We start from the raw sequence: 23,173 nt of genomic DNA on the forward strand, positions 1-23,173 counted from the left end.
GGGTACAATTTTATTCTGGATTTTTCCAACCTGAAGAGTTGATGTTTAAAATCAGAACACATCTAGAAATACAAGAAAATGTTCATTACTCAAATGGAGACATCAACAGCAACTACCTATAAAATATCTCTCCATCAAAAAGGTCTTAAAAACAAGTACAAAAGAGAGGATCCTCTTTCAGCAGTAGGAACCCACAAGATCTTATTTTCTGATTATAGGATTGGAAAATTCACATTTATGCCCCAGCACTGATTTCAGGTTTGTGGTAATGCCACCTACATGAATTACAATTTAACATTTCAGAGGCCTGTCAATCTGGATATCTATGCTTTAAAAAAAAAAAATTATCAAAAGCACATAAGGAAAATATAGCTTGTCTTTAACACATTTCTAAGATATTATATAAAGAAGAACAAGAATTAGTTCATGGAAGTTTCTATTTCTTTTAGATCAAGTTAATGAAGTCTCTTTTAATCATAGCCTATAAAGATCTTAATAGTACGAAAAGCATTTACCCCAGCAATAACTGAACATTTCACCAATCAAGGGGTTAAGTGAATTGTAAAGAGAAGTGGCACATATTAGTGATTAGTGATAAGTCTTAGACACCAGAAAATTAAAAGAAAAATAGTAGGTATCATCAAGAAATCACATCATGTACCTACCCCAAATGGTATAATGAAGCACATACTATCCAAAAACCATCACCATCATCCACTAGGTTCCAAAGTGATACCTGAACTTATCTATTCACCTATCCATGAATGTTTATGCCTATCTCTACTAAATCAAAAAACTTGAATTCTTTTTCATTATATTCTAGGTGAAGAGTAGGCAATTGTTACTCAGAATTAACTGGTCCTTTCATCATTTTACTAGTGGTCCCCAACTTCATTCAAAAAAAAATTTGGATGGGTGGGGAAAGCTGATGGGAAAGATGAAGAGAAAAAAAAAAAAGAGGCCTTTTATAAGGCCTAATCTAAAACTGGCTGAATTCAGGACTGAAATCTGGGAAAGCACATAAAAAGAGTTACTGCTCTCTCCCCTATATCTATACCATATCTTAAAAGAAAAACTTTAGATATGTTTCTAGATTAAAGAGTTAAAGCTGCCAAACTTCCATTGCACAAGAGCTGAACAGTTAATAGGCAGTGTGACCAGTTTCTAAACCATGCTCAAGAGATACAGGTTCAGACACAGTAACTCAGCTTGAGGCAACAATTTAAGACTGGGGACAACAGCTTCAATAACTAAAAGGCCACTGGTTTTCTGAAATTTCAGAATTATTTAAGTTGGGAAGGGTGAAATTTGTCTCTAAAAAGAAATATTCAAAAACTTTCTGATCATATTAAAACAGAATATAAACAGAGCAACATTTTAGTGCTGTTGGTATACCCTTTTGATACAAATCTATTTATGTTCTTCCATGCTTACTGCCTCCTGCCCCAAAGATTACATAGAAACAGTCTTGATACCAATCTATGTTATAGCTTCACTTTGCTATTTTTTTTAATCTGGGAAAGATAATGGGGCTCATGGTTTAGGAAATTAAAAGATAAATTAACACAATTAATACATTTTATTTTAAAGGTTTTAGAAGATGAGGGGAAGAGCTCACAAAAGTTACCTTAATCATTAAAAATCACAAAGTTGGAGAACTTTTTTAAAAAGAGAGTATACCAAAATAGCTTTTGGGAAGATGACATCTTAATAGTCTCATAAGTTACTGAAGTGAGCATAAGAAAGCTTAAGATCTGGAAGATAAAAGTTATATTTAAAAACATGCTAAAGAATAATAATGAAAACAAACATGAAAGAATAAGGAGAAAATACATTGTATCTTAGAGGTAAATCCTGTTATAAACCAACACCATTTCTATAGGACTGTACAGTCTACTTCAACAATACTCAAATAAAAAACATCCCATTACTAAAAGAGCTTCAACACTCCTTTGGAGTTGGCTGTTGAAGAATTTATCCTGCACATGGGGTAGGCATGAAAAACATCCTGAGAGACTCAAAATATCTGCAACCATGATACTGGTTCCCTAAATTGCACTTACTGGTCTTAACCCAGTTGAGAGAGGATCAGCTACAACTTGAAGCCTGTCACTATGGGGTGGGGGAGCCATTTGAAGCCAAAGGGCACTTTGCTTTAGTTAATTCATGTGGCTACATGGATACAAGTTTCTTCTCAATGCCATATATCTACTGAGAATTAAAGAGCAGATGAAACCTCCTAACCATTTCTAAGAATTCATGTGATAAGTATAATCATTATAGAGTTTATATATGCTCAGTTTTATTAAAGCCATAAGTTTTATTCTAGAAAGTAAGTACATGGCATTAATAGACCAAGCATGTCATGAATTCTACAATAATAAAGTAGCTTCTCTTGTTTAACATCCAATTATATCCATGGGCTACAAATTATATCTACGGCAAAACTGTTAGTGTTTTGCAACATTTCAAGGAAAGACCAATATTTTTGCCTGAGTGTCCCACTAATCTTTATCTAGAACTATTATTCTTGGACTTTCTATAAAAGTTTCTTTTCTAACAATTTATTAATTAAAACAACTGAGAAGAATAGTGTGAGGACCTGAATACTTTAATCAAGCAGTGAAGACAACAAACCACCTCTTTAAACCTGCTCTCCTGCTTGAAACTGTATATCCTGAAATAACTCCACTCCTTTATTTCTGTAGAAGTACCCAGAAGAAAATGGCATTTCTTGGCTATCACAAGTCCCAAGTGGAATCTTCTCTGTTCTTCATTGTTCTGACAAAGGCCTCTGGCTCTGCAGCTCATGTTGGGGTGATTCAGTCTTGTTCTCAATGAGAGAGATTTCTAGCACAGGTAAGAGTAGCTGAAAGGCATCCTGGATGTAGGAGGCACTGTTTGATGCCTGGGATTTAAAAAACAAGAAAATATCACTTAAAATATACTGCAAGACAACAAAGAAATAGATGAATTTTTGCAATCTAACAATGAAATTTTAGCCTGGCAAATAAGAACATAGACTTGGCCATTTGGCAAACTCTATTATAAAGAGAAGAAGAATCTAGCTCATAAGATGCACCGAAAAAGAATGTCAGCATTTTTGTCTAACTTGCCCATCAAAAATGGTCTGTTCTTTGGCAACCTGTTCAAACCTGGCATTCAAAGCTTATTTATTCTTTGACTGTGTAGGTAGATTCTGCCACAGCATTGTAGTCAATTATTGAAAGAGGCTGTCAGAAAGCTATATATCCTGCACCTATAGGATTTCCAGTCCCTTGTGATAGCTCTTCTTCTGTGAACTAAATGCAATTAGTGAACACAAGATAGGTACTTGCAAACATAAACAAGGAACACTGCATTCAAACATGACACAGTATAGATATATTTCTATCTCATATAACAGACATGTTTATGAGAAGTGTTAGGGAATCATTATGCTCAGAGATTACTAGACTTCATTTATACTGAAAAGTTCTTACTGTCCAGAAGAACAACAACAGAGTTCATTACATTAAGTTAAAAATGTATAATTTCAAGGACAAGAGTATTTCAAATCTGTAAGCAAGAAAAATCAACTCAAAATAGCAATAGGGAACCCATATCAAATGAGATTACCTTTTTTGAATTTATCAATGGCAAGTATTACTATTTAAACTTCAATGTGACATTTGATATTGAATTTTCTAGCAAAAAGAGACCTCAGGTATCATTTAGTTAAATCTCTTATTTTACACATAAAAATAATGAGTTTGTCAAGAAGGTCCAGGCCATGCCTGGTCCAGGGTCATACAACAAATAGAGGAAGAATCAGGGCAGGACTAAGCTCCTGGTTTGCAAAGTTCTTTCAACTATACCATTTTGCCATTTACTACATCACAAACTTATACTTTTAAAAATTGTTTGGCCGGGTGTGGTGGCTCATGCCTGTAATCCTAGCACTTTGGGAGGCCGAGGCGGGCAGATTGCTCAAGGTCAGGAGTTCGAAACCAGCCTGAGCGAGACCCCGTCTCTACCAAAAATAGAAAGAAATTAATTGACCAACTAAAAATATATATACAAAAAATTAGCCGGGCATGGTGGCACATGCCTGTAGTCCCAGCTACTCGGGAGGCTGAGGCAGTAGGATCGCTGAGCCCCGGAGACTGTGAGCCAGCACTTACTGTGACGCCACGGCACTTACTCTAACCTGGGCAACAAAGTGAGACTCTGTCTCAAAAAAAAATAAATAAAAAAAAAAAATTGTTTAAATGATCAAAAGAGTTTCCCTGACTATTTAAGAAAAACTATGCAGTTAAGGAATTAAGATTATTTAACTGATGATAATATTAAAAGAATTTAAAACTAAAGAAGTAAAAGTCCAGTAGTTGAAACTTTTTCAATTCACATTTAAAAACCTAATTATCAAATATATTTTCTCCCTCAGACTTACACGTTTTAAATAGATTCAAAAGTCTGTTTATACAATTAATTTACGAGACAGAATTCTTAAAACATATAATCAAGAAAGCATCACCTAAAGAAGTAATATAATCAATTATAGAATGCTCTTACATCTTCTTTCCATGGACTTAAATCAACCCACCTCCTTCTAATAGACTGATGAGGATTATATGAACACGGGTACCTTTTAAACAAAACAAAGCAAGATTTCTTGGCAAGGAAATGACAGAATGTTTTGTTTTGTCACAAATCTCCTCTGCATAAACCTTAGTCCTTTAGGAAGCAGTGCTTGCCTATTTATAATTGGAATTTCAGCCCCTCATGTTTACTAGCTGGTATCCAGAAGGTGTTTCATTACTGAGAATTGTCCATTAAGCTGTCAAAAGGTAGTACTAAGTAATGACAGTCTACGGCTTCTTCCACTCTACTTTACCCTACAGCTTCAACTTTATGCTTTGTAATTATGAGCAGGGAATACACATCAAATATACACTGTTTTGGTCACATTTGCAGCAACATGACCAAACTACCTATCTGGTGAAAAAAACAAGCCAAAAACTAAAGAATTAATACATAATACCTTAGGAGTCAGAGACTTAAAAACAATTACTACTAACCTCTAGAAACACCGCGGTGATTAATGGGTTAAGGACATCTGCCTTTTCTTTGACCTGGAATAAAGGATACAAATAGTACAAAAAAAGAAAAAGCTTGAAAAGTGAGCAGAACAGGTTAAAAAACGGTAAGTAGAGTACAATCTCTCTTTGAAACACACACACTTCCATATATAAATATAAGCATAGAAAGTGTGGACTGAGAGCAAAATGTCATCTCTAGAAGGTAAAATTTTAAGTGCTTCTTTATATCTTTTCATGCTATCCATATTAAGAGTATACTGCTTTATAGTTTTTTATTGACTTAAAAAAGTATCTTCATTTTGGAAGAGGGGGTGGGAAAGGCATAATCATTTTAAAATAAAATACATAGATAAGGAACATGTGCTCAAAAAACTCAATGACTTTTAGATGAGCTGTTTGGAAAAGTCTTATTTCATAGAAATGAACAATGCAATTTAACACTCACATGTGTTAGCACCTTACAGTTGATTTGCTGGCTTAAAATATCTTTATGGAACACATCAAATGATTTGGCCTCATAAGATAAACTTCAGGAAAACCAGCTCCTCTTTCAAAGAAAACACTAAGAGGAAGAGTGAAGCTGTTTCACAGGGTTATCCTTTATAGGAATAATCTAAAGTTAAATTTTTAAAAATGAACTTGGGCCAGGGTCTAATTAAAATAAATTTAAGGACCTACAATAATTTTACTGTCACATAGACACTGATATACTTACTATAAAGTGATTTTCATTATTTATTTAAAATGCCTTTGATTTTTATCCTAACTCATTATCACTGGTTTCTCAATCATCTTCCATAGTTGACACACTTTCAGTAAATTTTTACAATACTAATTTTTTAAAAAGTTAGTTTTCACTACAGCTCTCCCACTGGTTGGCAACTACATAATATTAGTATTTCCGTAGTCTAATAGTCTCAGTTAGAAGCTGCTCTTTAAACCAAAGTCAAAATTTGGAATTTTTATTTTATGAGGGTCTACATTTCCATTATAGGTCTCAGAGGGCAGCCTAAAGACTACTGAATACTTCATAAAAAGAGAATAAAAATTAGATGAGCTATAAAAATCTGTTAGACATAGACAAGCTGATCCTAAAATTCATATGGAAATGTACAGGGCCCCCCCAAAATTCAAAAAATCCTCAAAATAAGAACAAAGTTGGAGTACTCACACTTCTTGATTCCAAACCACTTACAAAGCTACTGTAATCAAGATGATAAGGTACTGGCATAAGGACAAACATACAGATCAATGGAATAGAAATGAGTGTCCAGAAATCAATCTATATAGATGCTCAACTGATTTTTTACAAAGGGGCCAAAACAATTCAATGGGGAAAGAACAGTCTTTTCAACAAATGGTTCTGGGACAACTGGATATACACATGCAAAAGAATGAAGTTGGACCCCTATCTCACACCATGCCCCCAAAATTAACTCAAAATGGATTAACAACATAAATGTAATAGCTAAAACAAAACTCTTAAGAAGAAAACACAACAGTAAATCACAATATTGGGTTAGGCAATGATTTCTTAGATATAACATCAAAAGCACAGTGATTGAACACTGACAAGATGAGCTTTGTCAATATTTTAAAAATTATGTACTATCATGAAAGTGAGATGACAACCCATGATCTGAGAAGAAACAGGTGCACACCTTAAGCTGATAAGGATTTGTATCTAGAAAACATAAAGAAGTCCTACAAGTCAATAATAAAAAACAACCCAATGCAAAAAACAGGCAAAGTACTTGAATGACATTTCTCCAAACAAGCTACATGAATGTCCAAAAAACACATGAAAATATGCTCAACATTCTTTAGCCATTAAGGAATTGTACACTTGAAACAGGTAAATGTTATGGTATATAAATTGCTAAAAAACAAACAAAAAATTAAGCTGCTAAAAAAACACCATAACAGACATTAGTCCATTAAGAGGCATGAATTCTTACCCCAGCAGTTGTTAGGCAGGTGGTGAACTCTTTAGACAGAGAGGACAACTCTTTACACAACACAACTGTCATCCTAGGAAAGAAAAAAGAAGTCAAGAAAGTTCTCTTTTTTTTTCAAAGCTATATTTAACAACTGTCAGAAGAAAACAAACCACTCCTGTTACTAAATGCAAAAGAAGAAAGCTTTTAAAGGAAGTAATACAATAGTCCCTACTTATCTGCAGTCGCTCTTCCTGCAGTTTCAGTCACCTGTGGTCAGCTGCAGTCTAAAAATACTAAATAGAAAATTTAAGAAATAATTCATAAGTTTTAAATTGCACATCATTTTGAGTAGTATGATGAAACTTCACACTTTCCTACCCAGGACATGAATCATCCCTTTTTTGAGCATATCCATACTGTATACACTACCCACCCACTGGTGGCTTAGTAGCCATCATGATTATCAGACTCACTGTCATGGTGTTAATAGTGCTTGTATTCAAATAATCCTTATTTTACTTAATAATGGACCTAGGTATGATTTGAGTATATACCCTCCAAAACTCATGTTGAAATTTGATTCCCAATATGACATTGTTGGGGGCTGGGGCCTAGTGGGACACATTTGGATCATGGGAGCACCACCTTCATAGAGTAATGATGTCTCTAGAGAGAGTAAGTTCTTGCTCTCAGGGGACTGCATTAATTCCCAGAGTTGGTTGTTATAAAGCAAGGCCAGCCTCTAGTGCATGTCTCTTTGCACATACCCTATCACCTGTCTACTCCTGCCATACTGTGAAGCAGCACATGGCTCTCACCAGAAGCCAAGCAGATTCTGATGCCATGCTCTTAGACTTTCATGTTCTGTTATAGCAATACCAAACAGACTAAGACAGCCCCAAAACACAAGAGTAGTGACGCTGGCAATTTGGATATGCCAAAGAGAAGCCAGAAAGTGCTTTCTTAAGTGAAAAGATGAAAGTTCTCAACTTAATAAGAAAAAAAATAATATGCTGAGATTGCTAAGATCTACAGTAAGAATGAATCTTCTAACCACAAAATTGTGAAGGAAAAAGAAATTCATGCTAGTTTTTCTATTGTACTTTAAACTACAAAAGCCACAGCCAGAGTGCCTAATAAGTGCTTGTTAAGATGGAAAAGGCATTAAATGTGTGGGTGAAAGATATGAAAAGAAATGTGTTCTGACTGATGGCAATCAGGTTCAGCACCATACACAGTTGTAGGCATCCACTGAAAGCCTGGGATGAATCCTGTGTGGATAAATAAGGGGGTCTACTGTTGCCTAAATGAGCTACCTAATCCAGGAACCCATTTGAGCAGGCATTCATGCTACAGAAAAAAAAAAAAAAGTGCAGTCCTTAGAAAAATATTTTTCTATAAAATCCTCTAGAACTGTGGTCCCCAACTCCCAGTACCGGTCCTCAGCCTTTTAGGAACCAGGCTGCACAGCAGGAGGTGAGGAGCAGACGAGTGAGCAAAGCTTCACCTGTATTTAGAGCAAAGTCTAAGTTTTCATGAATTCTAACTTACATGCTAAATTAAGGGAAGACTATAAATATTAACACATATATACATACACATATATACACATAAACACTTATTATAATACATATATAAGCAGTAGGTGGTGGCATGAGCTAAGAAAACAAAGCAGAATAACAAATTAGAGAATGAGAAGAAATGTCATTTTAGATTGTGTAGTGAAGAAAGGCCTCTCTGAGAAAGTGGCATTTGAGTAGAGACCTAAATTCAATGAGGGAGTGAGCCACAACTTGAAAAGCATTCCTAGCAGCAGGAATAGCCACTTTTCCACAGAATAGACTGCTTTGGGGTTGTGAGTATATCATCCTTAAGTGTATTCAAGAAAACAAAACTAGGCCCCGCTTTTGGGATGCTGTAGAGGGGCAGTAATGTCACAAGTGAAGAGGAGGTCTCAAGAACATCGACAGCCCCTCCCAATCCTAACACACTAGACATGCTCATATGCATTTTTTTCCAATAAAAATTCTCATTATTTCAATCAGGAGATTTATTTAGAAACTACTGGGCTTTTTTTTCTTCCTGACATTACTTACATTCTACCATTCATATTTTCAATATTTTTGTTCAAAATCAGCAATATCGTGAGAAAAAAGAGTGGGCATGAGACTTAATCAGATCTAGGTCTAAATCCCTTGCCACATAATCTGAGCAGATTACTTAAACTTCTCTTGTCTACATTTCTTCATTATTAACACTGAACTAATCACTTACCTTAATGTTGTTATAAAAATTAGAAATGATACATGTAAATCCCATAGCATGGTACCTGGCATATAATTAGCACTCAATAACTAATAACTATTATTAAGAATTGAGCTTCTTATAACTATTTTCTGTATTTACTTATACCAAATACCATTCCTATTAAGACTAACAATCTATGAAAAATAGTTTTCAGAGCACGAGCTGGTTAATCGAAAGGGCAGATTAATGATATAGATTTATCATGGCTCAAGAAAAAAAAATGAACCTCTAATACGTGAATGGGTACAATGTGAATGGTATCTTGTTGAGAAGACAGTTTCTAAAACCTTGGAAATAAGCCAAGAAAACTCTTTTCAGTAAGTTGCATTATGTAGAGTGCTACTCATACTTACTGGGAAAGAGTTCGGCTCCTTTCTATGGCCGTCACTTCCTGCTTCCTGCCATGGAGAACCAATGCCGCTGTTTTGTGGAACAATTCAATTGAGCAGGCAGTCAGTTCTGCTAGGCTCCGGATTGCAAATGCATGGATATCCTGGATGGAAAAACAAAACAAAGCATAACATTGTTGTTGTTGTTTTATTTGAGAGGAAATGACAGCACCTTGCTTCTCTCACATTAAAGGATTCAACATTTTGAAAGCAGTAGAGACAGATAGCTGCCCTTCAATAAGCATTCTCTTCTTCTTCCACAGTAGTGATATAATTTTATAGCTGAACTCACAGCTACAAAAATAAAGGCTCCTCTGAAGTCAGGTATGACCAATTGACTAAGTTTTGGCCAAAGGGTTTAGACAGAGTGCCCAGTGACAGCTTCTGGGAACCTTCCTCATGACACAATATGCATGCATCCTTTCTCTTTTTTTCTTCACTTCTTTCATCTTACAGTCTGGTTTTAAGATGCTCCAATCATGGATCACAAGGTTAAAATTATGAGCAGCAGCACAACAAAATAGAAAGCCCCTGAGACCCTGATTGTGATAGCCACATCTCAAATCTATTTAAAAAAAAAAAATGTCCTGTGACTCAAGCATTACTGAATTGACCCATGTAACCAAAAATATTTGTGCCCCCTTAATATTTTGAAATTTTTTTTAAAAAGCCTTCATTGCTTTGGCTACCTCTATTGAATTTTTATTGACTTGCTCATTATTTTCTGCTTCCAACAGTTTTTCTCCTTCTTCTTGCTCTGTGAATGGCTTGGTCAGAGATGTCCTAATCCATTCGTGGGCAGTATTTCTTGCCTAAATAAGAAAAAGATTATTGTCCATCAACAATTCTACTTAGCTCACCAAGATTATTATGCAGAAACACATAAGCATCCTGGAAGTCAGTGCTCCTGTTCTCGCCTGAACAAACCATATAGCTTTTCAGTCCTTTACCCTACTAGACCTCTTGACAACACTTAACACTGCTGTCCACTCATTCCTTTTTGAAATCTTCTAATCCTTTGGCTTTTTAAAAAACTGAGGTGTAACTTTCAGTGCACAAATCTTTAAAGTACAGCTCAAGAAATGTTTACATATATATATCTTTGAACTTACAATCCAGATCAAATACAGAACGTTCCCATCACCCAGAGAAGGTCCCTTCATGCCTCTTCCTCGTCAATACTGCTCAAACCATGTCCCCTTTCTCCTGCCCAAAGTCAACACTCTAATGTTCACTATAAATAAATTTTACCTGTTCTTAAAATGCATACAAATAGAACAATAAGTTCACTCTAATTTGTGTCTGGTTTTTTATGCACAATGTAACTCCTGTTAAATTTATGTTGTTGGATGTATTAGTAGTTCATTCTTACTAATTGCTGTGTAGTATTTCATTTTATATACAGTCATGCACCCTACAATGACATCTCAGTCAACAAAGGACCACATATACAACAGTGGTCACCTAAGATAATAGTGTATTTTTACTATACCTTTTCTACGTGTAGATATGTTTAGATACACAAATACTTACCATTGTGTTACATTTGCCTACAGTATTCAGTACAATAACATTATGTTCAGGTTTGTGAGGTTTGTAGCCTAAGAGCAATAGGTTCTATCATATAGCCTAGGTGTGTAGGAGGCTATAGCATCTAGGTTTGCGTAAGTACACTCTATGATGTTTGAATAATGACAAAATCACCTAATCCAAGAATATATCCCTATCATTAAGTAGTGCATGACTATATATACCAGAATTGATCCATTCTCCTGACAACGAATCTTTAGGTTGTTTCTAGTTTTCTTTGGCTTCTGTAATGCCACCATCTTCTGGTTCTCCCCCTACCTTTATGATCATTCTTCCTCAATCTCTTGTATATATTGATCCCACTTGGCCAGTACCTTTGACACCAGTATTATCTGAATTTCTAGTCTTGATTCTTGACTTGTCTCACCCAATTCCCTCTCTTCTTGAACACCTCTATCCATCCTATTCCAGTGATTTTTAACTATACCCCACCTGCTGCTGACTCCTAGATCCTTATTTCTAGCCCTGACCTCTGCTGAAAACAATTTATTCCAAATGCCTACTGGACATATGTGCCAGAATATTCCACACATACATGTAAAAAATCTGAACTCATGATCATTTTTTCTTTTTCCTTTTTTTATTTCGGCATATTATGGGGGTACAAATTTTAAGGTTTCAATAAATGCCCATCCCTCCACAAGTCTGAGGCTCCAGCATGACCATCCCCTGGACGGTGCACATCTCACTCATTATATATGTATATACCCACCCCCCCCCCACCTGCCCAATACCCTATTACTGTAGTACCTATGTGTCCACTTAGGTGCTGCTCAGTTAATACCAATTTGCTGGTGAGTATATGTGGTGCTTGTTTTTCCATTCTTGGGATACTTCACTTAGTAGTATGGGTTCCAGCTCTAACCAGGAAAATATAAGATGTGCTATATCACCGTTGTTTCTCAGAGCTGAATAGTACTCCATGGTATACATATACCACATTTTATTAATCCATTCTTGGATGGATGGGCACTTGGACTGTTTCCACAGCCTTGCAACTATGAATTGTGCTGCTATAAACATTCGAGTGCAGGTGTCTTTTTTGTAGAGTGTCATTGGATCTTTTGGGTAGATGCCCAGCAATGAGATTGCTGGATCAAATGGTAGATTCACTTGTATTGCTTTAAGGTATCTCCATATTGCTTTCCACAGAGGTTGAACTAGTTTGCAGTCCCACCAGCAGTGTAGGAGTGTTCCTCTCTCTCTCCGCATCCACGCCAGCATTTATTGTTTGGAGACTTTTTGATAAAGGCCATTCTCACTGGAGTTAAGTGATATCTCATTGTGGTTTTGATTTGCATTTCCCTGATGATTAGAGATGTTAAGCATTTTTTTATATGTTTGTTGGCCATTCTTCTGTCTTCTTTAGAAAAGTTTCTGTTCAAGTCCTTTGCCCACTTTTTAATAGGGTTGATTTTTTCTTGCTGATTTTCGTGAGTTCTAAGTATATTCTAGTTATCAGCCCCTTATCAGATGCATAGGATGCAAAAATTTTCTCCCATTCTGTAGGTTGTCTGTTTACTTTCATGACTATTTCTTTGGCTGTGTAGAAGCTTTGTAGTTTAATCATGTCCCATTTATTTACTTTTGTTGCTGCTGTGATTACCTTTGGGGACTTCTTCATAAACTCTTTGCCTAGGCCGATGTCTAAGAGAGTGTTTCCAACATTTTCCTCTAGAATTCTAATAGTTTCATACCTTAGGTTTAAGTCTGTTATCCAGCGTGAGTTGATTTTTGTGAGAGGTGAAAGGTGTGGGTCCTGTTTTAGCCTTCCACAGGTGGCTATCCAGTTTTCCCAGCACCATTTATTGAAAAGGGATTCTTTTCCCCAGCATATGTTTTTGTCTGCTTTGTCAAAGATGAGATGGCTATATGAGGATGGTTTTATATCAGGATTCTCACAACTGTTCCACTGGTCAATATTCCTATTTTTGTGCCAATACCATATTGATTTAATTACTACAGCTTTGTAGTATAGTTTGATATCTGGCATATTAATGCCTCCCATTTTGTTTTAGTTGCCTAGAATTGCTTTTGATATTTGGGGTCATCTTTGGTTCCATACGAAGCGTGAAATTAATTTTTCTATATGTGTAAAGAATGCTGATGGGATTTTAATAGGTATTGCATTGAATCTGTAGATCAGTTTGGGTAGTATAGACATTTTGATGATGTTGAGTCTGCCAATCCATATGGATTTCCATCTGTTTACATCCTCTACTATTTCCTTCCTCGGTGTTTCATAGTTCTCCCTATAGAGGTCTTTTTCCCACTCACAAATTTTTCACCCTCTTTTATTTCCCTAAGGTTTAGAAGTGCTACCATATACCCAGTCACCTGAGCCAAAATATAAGAGCCATCTTAGATTTTTTTCCCCTCCATCACCAAAATAGTGTGATTTTAGCCACGAATATTTCTCCCATCTAACAACCCCCTTCTTCCTCTTCCTTCCCCTCCTGTTCCTCACTATTACCACCACTTGTGTTTAGACTCACTAAATGACTAGTCTCCGTTTCTGATCTGGTTCATCTTAAATACATCTTCCATAATGCTGCCAGTGTTCTCTCTCTTAAGCCCAGAGCTGACTGTTCCTCTCTCCTTCAATGGCTCCTCATCAACTAGATCATGTTCTTTCATGTAACCTAAGGCTACAATACCAATGAGCTAAAGCAGAACCTGTGTTCCCAGACATTCATTTCAGGGTTCTTTCCCCTATATCCTCCCACAAAAACTTTCAGGAACAATCTGGCTCTGATCTATACCTTCCCATTATTTAAGCATTAACCTTTCAAATTCAAAAACCCAACCGTAATGAACTATATAAAGATAGGAAGCAGAAAAATACAAAGTGTGTTGAGCAACCTATTAAGACACCTAGTAAGACCAGAGTACAGGGTATAGGCATTTATTAAGCCATTCACTGGCCAGATGTGATGGCTCACTCCTGTAATCCCAGCACTTTGGAAGGCTGAGGGAAGAGGATTGCTTGAGTCTAGGAGTTCAAGACCAGTCTGTGCAACATAACAAGACCTCATCTTTACAAAAAAAATTTTAAAAACTAGCCAGGCATGGTGGCACATGCCTGTTGTCATAGCTACTCGAGAGGCTAACGCAGAAGGATCACCTGAAGCTCAGGAGTTCAAGGCTACAGGGAGCTATGATAATGCCACTGCACTCCAGCCTGGGTAACAGAGCAAGACCTCAACTCAAGAAATAAAAAAATTTCATTCATGTATTGGAAATATGTACTGTATTGTACACTGTGCTAGGTGATGGAAATTCAGTGGTAAATAATACAAACAAGGGGTCTGCTGTTCCCTATTCTAGTGAGGAAAGAGAAGTAATAAACAAACAAATACATGCATGAAGAAAATAAAATGGGGTAATAGAGAGTACAGACTGGGTGGCTAGAGGGTAGCTTGAGTTTGGGTGGTCAGGGATGATCTCTGAAGAGTGATACTTGAGCTGAAATCTGAAGGATAACAAGGAGTTGGCCATAAAAATATTTAGGCAAAGAGAGTTATAAGCACAGGAAATCAGTTTGGTGTATTTGAGGAACAGAACAAAGGCCAGTATGGAACAATATAGATGATGAGGGAGCATGAAAGCAGATGAGGTTGGAATAATGAGATTTATAGGAGACAACCATGAGAGTTGAAGTTGAAAAGAATCCTAACAGGAGACTAATAATCCAAACAATATGTTAAATTCTTTGCAATTTCTTTGAAGAGAGAAAATGAGAGAAAAACCAGGGATTGATTTATCTGAGATTAAAAAGGGAAAAAATGGAGAGTGATAAGGACACATAAAAGAAAAAGCTGATATCATAATTTTTATATACTTGAAGGAGATATTTTAGTAGGCATATTGCCTACCCAAAGTGACCTCTCTTGTAATAAATATATTAAGTGAAGTCATCATGAACTATAGTGCCAACTCAACGTAATTTATTATCCTTTTCTAATCTCCTGCCCCCATGATTCATTCAGTATGAAACTGCCCATTGGTTAGATCTGGAGACTTAGGTATTAAAAGATACCTTTAAGAAGGCTTAGCTTCTCCAACTACTTATTTTTTTCCATCTGAAAAATAATGAGGGCTGGAGAAGGAATGGGATCTGCCCAAGATCATATCACATGTGAGTGTCAGAATAAGAATCATATTTCCAGACTCCCACTTCAGTGTTCTTTCCCCTAAATCAGAGCCTCCCATATAAATCCTTGGGGATCAATGGTTAATGCTTCGACCTTTAACCATTCCTCATCATAAGTCTAAATGCCTAAAATTTAAATAATCTTAAGATTGCTTTCAGATTAAATAATCTGAAGAGAATGGCTAGAACTATCAGACAGATAAGGAATTACTGGTCTTTTAAAAATAAAATTTATTTATTAATATGATATCCTTTAGCATGTAAACTACATCTTCTTCATTATTATTTCCCTAGCACCTAAAAAATTACCTAGAATAAAGGTTTAGTGAACATGTGTATTTTTGCTGAACACTGGAATGTTAGGGCCAGGTGTGGTGGCTCACACCTGTAATTCTAGCACTCTGGGAGGCCAAGGCAGGAGAATCACTTAAAGTTAGGAGTTCAAGACCAGCCTGATCAAGAGTGAGACCCTGGCTCTACTAAAAATAGAAAAAATTAGCCAGGCAATTAAAAATAGAAAAAAATTGGCTAGGCACGATGGTGCACACCTGTAGTCCCAGCTACTTGGGAGACTGAGGCAAAAGGATCACTTGACCCCAGGAGTTTGAGGTTGCTGTGAGCTAGGCTGACACCACAGAACTCTACCCCAGACAACAGAGACTCTGTCAAATTAATTAACTAATTAAAATAAAATTAATTAATTAATTGTATAGGACATGAGGCTAGCTTCTGTGAAGACATCAACAGAGAACATTTATTTACTATGAACCAGGCACTTTGTGAGAGCTTTGTGTATATGAACACATTTAATCCTTACAGGAACGCTACATTATTCCCACCTCACAGAGAAACTGAAGCAGAGAAAGGTTAAGCAATTTGCTCAAGGCCACAAAGAAAGTAAAAGGTAATAGAGTTGGGTTTTTAAGGACCAATTATGCACAGATTATGCCTTAAAGAAATTTAAGATTTTGGATAGGAGGTAAGATACAAACTTTTTAAAAATTATGATAAATTTATGAAAACACATATGCATAAGGTTAAGTGAAAAAAGCACAGTTCTAAATAACAAATATAGTATGTTAACTTCTGTGTAAGAAGGAGATAAGGAAATATAACCGCTTATCTTTGCAAAAAGAAAGACAGATAGGATAAGCCAGAAAACAAAGTTGAATACCTAAAGGGAGAGGAAAATGGAATAGAAGGACATTGGGAAGGAGTGACACTTCTCTGAGAATATTGTTTGTAGAGTTTTGACTTTTAGAAGCATGTTAATATTCTACATGTTCAAAAATTAAATTAAATTAACATAGAGGGGCAGCAAATAAAATCATAAATTGTTTTTGTAGTATGCTTTTATAATATATATTGAAAGCTTATTAGTAACATAGGAAAATAAATCATAACTCTACAATGAGAAATCAGACAACACATTACTGATAAGGGGGAGATGGATATCATGTGCCTTTAGATGTGATACCCTGGGGGCAGGACACTCCATCACTTACAGAGTATTTGGCCAGGAATGCATAGCCTGACCTTCATTGTCAGAAAGCATCATACAAACCCCAAACAAAGAATGCTCTATTTTTATAAAGGGGCAGGGGGAACTTATATTTTTTCAAAAATGTCAGTGTAATAAAAAACAAAGAATGGCTGAGGAACCATTCCACATTAAAGGAGACTAAAAGTACAATATAATTCATGGTCACATGCTGGCTCCAGTATCAAAGGAAAAAAAGGATATGAAGGATATTATTGGCTAAATTGACAAAACTAGAATATAGACAATAGATTAAATAAAAATAATGGTATCAGTGTTAAATTTACTAAAGTTGAAAACTATATTGTGATTATGGAAGGGAATATCCCTATCCTTAGGAGATACATATTGAAATATTTAGGAGTAAAGAACTATGTTTTCTACTTACTCTCAAATGGCTACAAAAATAATAAGATGTATGTGCACATATGTGTATGTGTATATATATATAGAGAGAGAGAGAGAGAAAACACATAAGCAAGCACAAATAATTAAGTAAATGAGGTAAATGTTAACAATAGTACGTATAAGAGGTGTATGAAGGTTATTTACACTATTCTAGCAACTTTTCTCTAAATTTGATATCATTTCCAAAATTAAAAAAACTGATACAAGATGGAAAGTGCTGTAGTAAAGTGCTACAGTTGAGATGAGAGAGATAAGCTGCCTCGGGTGATCTGAAAGCTTTCTTAGAGAATGCAGCATGTTTGCTGGGCATGGAAGAGTGGGATAACACACCAAGCAGCATAGTCCTTATTCCGGAGTATAGGGACAAGGCTGACTATACAATAGCTATCAGCTCTCCCTGGCCAAGAAGCAATGTGCATCTGCTGTTAACTGGTCCTAATATGTTTCTCAAGATTGGGAAAGGCTGGTCAAGAGGCAAAAAGCAGCCCACAACCCAGTGAATATTGTCCCATATGCAGGTACTGACATATGTGCTATGTGGGTACTACTCTGGAAACAGGACCTCCCAACCCACTCTAAGCTAAAGTCCCTCCATGTTCCAGAAGTGTGAAGATAATTCAAAAGTTACCACCAAAGATGAAGGCTTGGCCATGGTACTTCCTCACTTCCATATGCTACATGGTCATTATCTGAGTCACTGGGCTATAGGAAATGACAATCTCCAGTCCCTATGGGCAAGAGGTACATCTCATCATCTCTGAACCATTCAGACCCCTGAGAACAGCTGAGACCGCCATAGAGGCTTGCCCATTGGTATAAGGCTGGTCAGCACTGCCAACTTTACCAATACTGTGGCCTAAATTAGTTTTTAGATAAAGCATTCCAGATGAAAAAGGTGAGGATAAGACAAGTGTGGGAGAGCAGATGTGGGTTCAGTGCACTAAGCTGAGGAACAGGAGGCAAGCAGAAAGTATAGAACCCCTTCTGGGTATATCAAGAATATATCTTTGATTTTTAGGTGACATCACTGCCAGGAATTTACAATCTTATGCTCTTTACCACTAAATTCTTAGAAGTAAAATAATAAAAATCACCAAGAAATAATAACTTACCTTGGCAAGTTTCTCTGGTTTGGAGGAGACGTGCAGCTGGGAAAACAGCTCTGTTATCTCTTTGGTAAAATCTTCATCCCCTAAAAAACCAAGTCTCATATAAAACACTCAAGAAAGACTGCTGAGGATCATGAGGATGAAGGCAAGGAGAAAGAGGAGAGGGGCTGAAATAGGAGTGGCAGCACTAACAATGGCAGCAGCAATTCACATGAGCATGGTTCTTTAGTACTTACAGAATCCTTTTATATATATTGTATTAATATACAATACACATATTAATATGTAATATACATATCAATATACAATATACATAAAAGGATTCTGTAAGTACTAAAGAACCATGCTCATGTGAATTGCTTTAATGAGCTTGTGAGAAAAGTGTCATTATCCCATTTCAGAGATGAAAAAATGAGAACTGAAGATGTTAAGTGACTTCCCCAAGATCTCATAGCAAAGATTAGGAGTCAAACCTTGACCCTCCCACTCCCAGTCTAAATGTTAGGCTTTTTGCAGTACAACTCAGGGCATAAATGGAGAAGCAATGATGGCAGAGTACTAAGCAGGTACTGTGCATGTGCTTCTCAGGAAGTGGAATTTAAGTTGGGACATGAAAGATGAGTACAAATTAGCCAGAAGAATAGGAAGAGTTTCAGATAGAGAAAATATGTACCAAGAGCCAGAGGTGAAAGAAAGCATGGCAAGAAGTTTAATGTGGTTGGGAATGTCTGATGTATGGAGGAGAAAAGGGGTGGAATGAAGCTAGAAAGGTAAGATCCAGATAACAAAGGGCCTTATAAGCCACAGTGAGTAATTCAAACTTTATACTAAGGGAGTAAGGAACCAATGAATGGTTTTAAGCAGAGATAGACATGATCAAATTTAAATTGTAGAAAGATCATTTTGGCTGCTGGGTGGAGAATGGATTAGAAGGGAAACAAGGGAGGCAGGAAGGCTTAGGCAATAATCCAAAATCCAGGTAAGAGATAATGGTGGATAAGGAGAAAAGAGAAGGAAAAAGAATTCCAGAAGGCCGGGCGCTGTGGCTCACGCCTGTAATCCTAGCTCTTGGGAGGCCGAGGCGGGCGGATTGCTCAAGGTCAGGAGTTCAAAACCAGCCTGAGCAAGAGCGAGACCCCATCTCTACTATAAATAGAAAGAAATTAATTGGCCAACTGATATATATATAAAAAATTAGCCGGGCATGGTGGCGCATGCCTGTAGTCCCAGCTACCCGGGAGGCTGAGGCAGAAGGATCACTCGAGCCCAGGAGTTTGAGGTTGCTGTGAGCTAGGCTGACGCCATGGCACTCACTCTAGCCTGGGCAACAAAGTGAGAGTGAGACTCTGTCTCAAAAAAAAAAAAAAAAAAAAAAAAGAATTCCAGAATACTGGAAGGATGGTAAAGAAGCTGCTGGAGTTAGCAAGGTGAGAGATAATGGGGAACATGGAACACCTATGACACTTGAAAAACACACAAGCAAATGGGTAAGTCAAGTTCAAAAATCAACACACCCAAACAAATGGCAAGAAATGCTCTCTTTCCCTCTCCACTCACCTAAATCCTACACATGTCCCTCTTTGAGGCCTAGCCAAAGGCTTCTTTGCAACACAGAATGCAGAACTCTTGTAAACTAAAACCTTCTAGCACTTACAACCTACATGAGTATGTCTAATTCATCAGTCCATGGCTTACCACGGCAAATTATTTGTTTCACACATGGCATCTTTCCCAATATCCCAAGGGGAAAAAAAGTATATCTTGGCTCTTCTCTCTCCATCCACTATCCTTTTGTCCTTCTCTCTTTGTGTTTAAGACAAAGAATTCAAATGGTTTAGTGATCTCAGGTATCATATGGTTTGGGAAAAGCTGATCTTACTAACTGATACAACTGACCTATATAACTAACTCATCTAAATAATTCCTAATAATATCCTACTATCTGAAATATAAAACTTGACAATTAGGCATTTTGTCTTCCTAAATAAGCTCTAAATTGTTTGGGCACAAGGGATGAATCTGAATTCATAATGGGATACATGCATCCAAAGGACCTAACAAAATAATCCAATGGAGTGCAGGAAAAAAATAATGCAACTTTTATTTCTAGAGATTTATCTCATTCTAGTAAAAAAATTCTATTTTAGGGTATATTTTAGAATGCAAATAATATATTATTATGGTAGTACATGTATATAATTTATAAACATTCAAATATCCATATATTATATCTGAGCACTCAAAAAAACTTTTACTACTAAGGATTGGAGAAACGTTTGGAGATCATTGTTGTATACTCTCCACAGAAATGAGTATAAAAAGTAGTTGTTGTATTAGTGTAAAAGTGTATAAAGATGGAAAGGAGACAGGGCTAGTGCTCTGGAGGGACTCCCCAAGCAGGAAGACTTCTTCTGAAGCAAAGGATCATAAGAGGGGCAAAGGCTGAGGATGCAGATGGAAACTGAAGATGAGCAACATCACCAGAACCAGGTTCTAAGGTTTGTCTCTCTTCTCTGCTACCACCACTATTTTTAAACATCTTCATTCAGATATAAATACCAAGGTCACTGTTATATTTTCAACCAAACTACTTAGGAGAGTTGGGGCAAATCCAGTGCTATCTTTTCAGAGTTCTGATCTCTGGAGAACATGTAGGAGAAAAAAGTATCAAAGACACAAATCCATCTGTTTAGAAAAATCCTTAGAGTCCCCTGAATGGTATTTAAAGATCAGGATTTTTGATTACTATGAAAAGGCAGATGTTGAGTAAACTGAACAAGTACTGTTAATGGCCTCATGTACAAATAAGTTAAATTAAGTTCATAAATAATGGGATTGTCATACCAGGGTGTGGTTAGGAACAACAGGGCAACTTAAGCAAATCAAAATTAATTTCTAGGTTTTCTGCTAAGGGAGACTTTTAAAATGCAGAATTTTATCTATTTACTTATATCTTCCTAATAATGAAAATGTTATATTAATAGCCACCATTTCTGGAGTACTGTGTGCCACATATTAAATATTTCATTTAGTCCTTACAACCTGAGAGGAATTAGCACACCATTCTTACAGATGACAAAACAGCTCAGTGTTAAGTAACTTCCCAAGGTCATATGGCTTAGTGAATGGCAGATCTTGATTTTGAACCTAAGTCTAACTCCAAACCCCATCCTTTCATTCACCATGCTATGCTGCTTTCTCAATACCTCAGGACAGCTTTAAAATTGTACATTTAAGAACCATTTTCTAATCAGGACCAGTACCTTTATACAGAATAAGATTTAGCATGATGTTACACAATCAGCCAGTTTGACTTCTGATTGTGTAATGCAAAACACAAATGGAAACAAAAAAGAAGTCCCAGTCTGTGCAGAATCTACACATTCAAATTTACATTCTTCTCTCATAGGAAAGACCCTAGAACTTTCACTCAGAGCCCTTTGCTCTTAACAGACAGCTTGAATAAAACTAGTTATCTGGTTTCCCATCCACAACAGATCAGAAATAGAAAACCAAATGTGTTTCAGGGGCTATCAGAAGCAAGCTCACTGATAGTGAAGAGAAGTAAAAGATAGACAGATAAATGCACAGAAGGAAATAAAAATGCATAATTCTAAAAAGCAATCAGAGACATTTTTAAAAGCATTGCAGTTTAAGATAATTTAATCTAGCAGTTCTCAAACATTTGGATCTCAGGACTTCACCATACTTCTAAAACTTTTTGGGAACCCCAAAGAGTTTTTTAAATGTAAGTTTTATATATACATAAAAAACATGATTAATACTTATTATTTAAATATTAAAACTAATGTTTAAAGTATTTTTTATTTATTAAGAATAAACCTACTAGTTACTAACATACTTTCTAAGAAAAAATAACTATATTTTCCAAAATAGAAAAATGTTAGCAAGAACAATATCATTGTCTCTTTAATGTATATAGACAGTAAATGGAAGATATCTATATGTATAGATAGAAGACAGCACCCTTCCCCTCCTCCTCCCCCTCTATAAACATTAAATAGAAGATATCTATATCTATAGATAGAAGACATCCCCCTCCCCCTCCCCTCCTTTACAGTACTCCTTCTCCCCCTCCTCCATAGATAGAAGATAGAAGATATCTATAATAGAAGATAGCTACATTTTCTTATCTACTTTTACATTCAGTCTGTTGTGATACATTGTTTTAAGTATATGAAGAAAATCCAACCCTAGAAAGATACACAGTTAGAAAGGGAAGAAGTAATTTAATGGTGTTTTTGAATAATTATAGATATTGTTTAATGCTATGCCAAAACTCAACAAGGGGTCATTTCTTAAAGGTTAGATGCAAGGAACTATATTGCAATGAACCTGAAACCATATCATAAAATTTTGTATTCAGTTACATTAAATTAAAATTCCTTAGTCTATCTTCTACTTATGCATGATTTGATAACACCATGCATTAGTCATTTGGAAAATACTGGTTCTCTGAGTTAAACAGATCTTCTAAACGCTGACATATTTCATTGTAAAATATCCAAAAATGATTGTGTTTGTTACTACCACCACTGATTTCATTAAGAGTCTATAAGCACTGGGAAGCTGTCAAGCTCACCACAGTAACAAATATGTTTTATAAATTCTAACTTTCACTTAGTTTTAATTTAT

The 23,173-nt window shown here is 36.1% G+C and overlaps 1 protein-coding gene across 1 annotated transcript in view; it reads right to left on the minus strand.

The window, feature by feature from the left end:
- Positions 1–2,590: 2,590 nt before the first annotated feature.
- Positions 2,591–23,173, minus strand: part of FAM114A2 (family with sequence similarity 114 member A2) — a 33,337-nt gene continuing 12,754 nt past the window's right edge. The window contains exons 9-14 of the mRNA XM_012761766.3: positions 18,521–18,600; positions 10,407–10,529; positions 9,682–9,821; positions 7,040–7,112; positions 5,061–5,114; positions 2,591–2,908 (exon numbers count right to left, since the gene is read on the minus strand). Coding sequence (XP_012617220.2) covers positions 2,774–2,908; positions 5,061–5,114; positions 7,040–7,112; positions 9,682–9,821; positions 10,407–10,529; positions 18,521–18,600 — 605 coding nt within the window. The 3' untranslated portion in view covers positions 2,591–2,773. The remainder of the gene's footprint in view (positions 2,909–5,060; positions 5,115–7,039; positions 7,113–9,681; positions 9,822–10,406; positions 10,530–18,520; positions 18,601–23,173) is intronic.

The sequence above is a fragment of the Microcebus murinus genome, chromosome 21, assembly GCF_040939455.1.
Source record: "Microcebus murinus isolate Inina chromosome 21, M.murinus_Inina_mat1.0, whole genome shotgun sequence".
NCBI classification, from domain to species: Eukaryota; Metazoa; Chordata; class Mammalia; order Primates; family Cheirogaleidae; genus Microcebus; species Microcebus murinus.